At 44.6% G+C, this 2,266-nt stretch overlaps 1 protein-coding gene across 1 annotated transcript in view; it reads right to left on the bottom strand.

Moving 5' to 3' along the window:
• Positions 1 to 1,693, bottom strand: part of LOC308163204 (proton myo-inositol cotransporter-like) — a gene marked incomplete at both ends in the record, with an annotated part of 62,992 nt that extends 61,299 nt beyond the window's left edge. Inside the window, one exon of the mRNA XM_080537376.1 lies at positions 1,132 to 1,693. Coding sequence (XP_080393502.1) covers positions 1,132 to 1,693 — 562 coding nt within the window. The remainder of the gene's footprint in view (positions 1 to 1,131) is intronic.
• Between the last annotated feature and the right edge of the window lie 573 nt (positions 1,694 to 2,266).

Here is a 2,266-nt window from a genome sequence, read left to right as displayed (position 1 = left end):
ATTGCATCACACAGTTCCTGCAGATTTTTCAGGCACACTTTCAAGCTGTGAATGTCCTTTTCTACCACATCCCAAAGGTGTTCTATTGGATTCAGATCCGGTGACTGAAGAACACTGAACTCATTATCGTGTTCATGAAACCAGTTTGAGACGACTTTTGCTTTGTGAATGGTTCATTATCAGGCTGGAAGTAGCCATTAGAAGATGGGTACATTATGGCCATGAAGGGATGCACATGGTCAGCAACAATACTCAAATAAGCTGTGGCATTCAAGCGATGATTGGCATTAACGGTGTGCCAAGAAAACATTCCCCATTCCATTACACTACCTGAATGAATGAGAAGGTGTGCAGGTGTTCCTAATAAAGTCTTCAGTTGATATCTCAACTGCCAGATGAAAAATAAAGATAATATCAAACAAGCATATCCTAGACAGTTTATCAGATGGGTAGTACCTCATAAGTAGGAAATGCATGATTCTTGGGCGGTGGACTGCGAAAAACTACGTTTATCAAAGTCAACGGCGATATTTTGTTGATATTTCATGCACTCGCAGGTATGAGGAAACAATAAGGCCCGTGCACCATAAGTGCACCATGGGCCCGGCGCCAGGTGCGTGAGACTTGGCAACCGTGCCTTTAAGGCCTATTGTTCAATCTGAATACGCATACCAACCTTGATTTAAAGAAATATATATATATATATATATACAGTATATATATATATATATATATATTCAGTATATATATATATATATATATTACCTTCAAAATCGGATTGGTACATGATACCTTGGGTCCTTGGGTTTTATGAAAGGCGCTATAGAAATCGAAGTTATTATTATTACTATTATTATTATTATTATTATTATTATTATTATTATTATTATTATATCGGTATGTTGTGCATGCACGTGCACATGCTTGGCGGGAACTCCATCAAGGTAGTAAGTAGTAGCCTAGATGCAGGACTCTATAGGTTGGGCTACAGGTGAGTTTTTGCTAAGGTCATTTGTTTTATTCGTTGTCGTTATACATTATAGTTGACTTGTATGTTGTGTGATGTGTGCACAAAGTAATTAGACAAGTTATCTTAAGGTGAAACCGTGTCACAGAAACGAAACACCTTACCAAGTCCCACTCCGACAATGAGTCGTCCAACAAGGAGAACTTCCTTATTAGGAGCGGCGCTCAACACTGTTCCTCCGGCCGTGAACATGAAGCTTGCCAACAGGATGCACACCCTGCGCCCGAAAAGCCCGTTCAGTAACCCGCCAGCCAGAGCGGACAGGGCTGCCGCAGCCACAGTACTTGAGATCAGCACCTCCTGCCAGAGAGCGCTCAGGTTCATCTCCTTCTTGAGTAGGATCATAGCTCCCGAGATCACCCCGGTGTCGTAGCCGAACAGAAAGCCCCCCAGCGCGGAGAACACGGCCAGCACGTAGACAAACGCCGGTGTGACATCCTGCTGGAACTGTTTGCGGGCGGCTCTCTCCAAGTCCCCGGTGGATGTTGCACTTGTAGAGGCTGTGGTACTGGCGGCAGAGGCTGCTGCCTGGCTGTTGATGCTCGCGTTGGACGGAGCTTTGATGAGACTCCGCTCTCCATCATCGTTCACTTTCTTCCTCCTCTCCCCCATCAGGTTGCTCATACTACGAAGATTATAGTCATTGTCGCTCGATTTTCGGGACATAAGGGAAAAGCCACAGCCACGAAATGTCCACAGAACTGTTAGTTGGTTGGTTGTTGAATGAGAACGGTTTGTTTGCTTTCTTTCCTCTACAAAGTCAAGTTGTAAACACACGACACGCGTCACGCAGGCGATCTAAACCAGTTCCCCACCCCGGTGTGTCCAAAACGTGTCGCTTAAAGGTTTAGTGGGCTAGTTCGAGTTGATAGAAGTTGCTCTCTCCAGCCTCGGTCACAGGAGTGTCATCTCTGGTCCTGATGAGGGCTGTTAAGGGCTGTGACGATGGACAGCCAAAGGTAAGGCGAGGAGGAGTCGGTGAGCCGTCACTGCCAGCGTCGCGGTGACGTAAATAATACTGCCTACTTGCCTTTACTTGAGGCACTGACTGTGGTGAACATGCAACAATTCAGTGTTTGGAAATGTAGGTTACTATTGGGAATTCTTATCAATAACATGCGATGTTCAAGGTTCACTGACTGTGTATAGTGCATGTGACAGCAATTGGCATCAACATGAGATCAGTAAAAATTAATTGTAAGCTACCAGTAGGCCTATTCATGTAATTCGATTTTATGG

Source organism: Nansenia antarctica (genome assembly GCF_963989245.1).
Source record: "Nansenia antarctica genome assembly, chromosome: 8".
Lineage (NCBI taxonomy): Eukaryota > Metazoa > Chordata > Actinopteri > Argentiniformes > Microstomatidae > Nansenia > Nansenia antarctica.
This window is presented reverse-complemented; position numbering and strand designations above follow the sequence as displayed.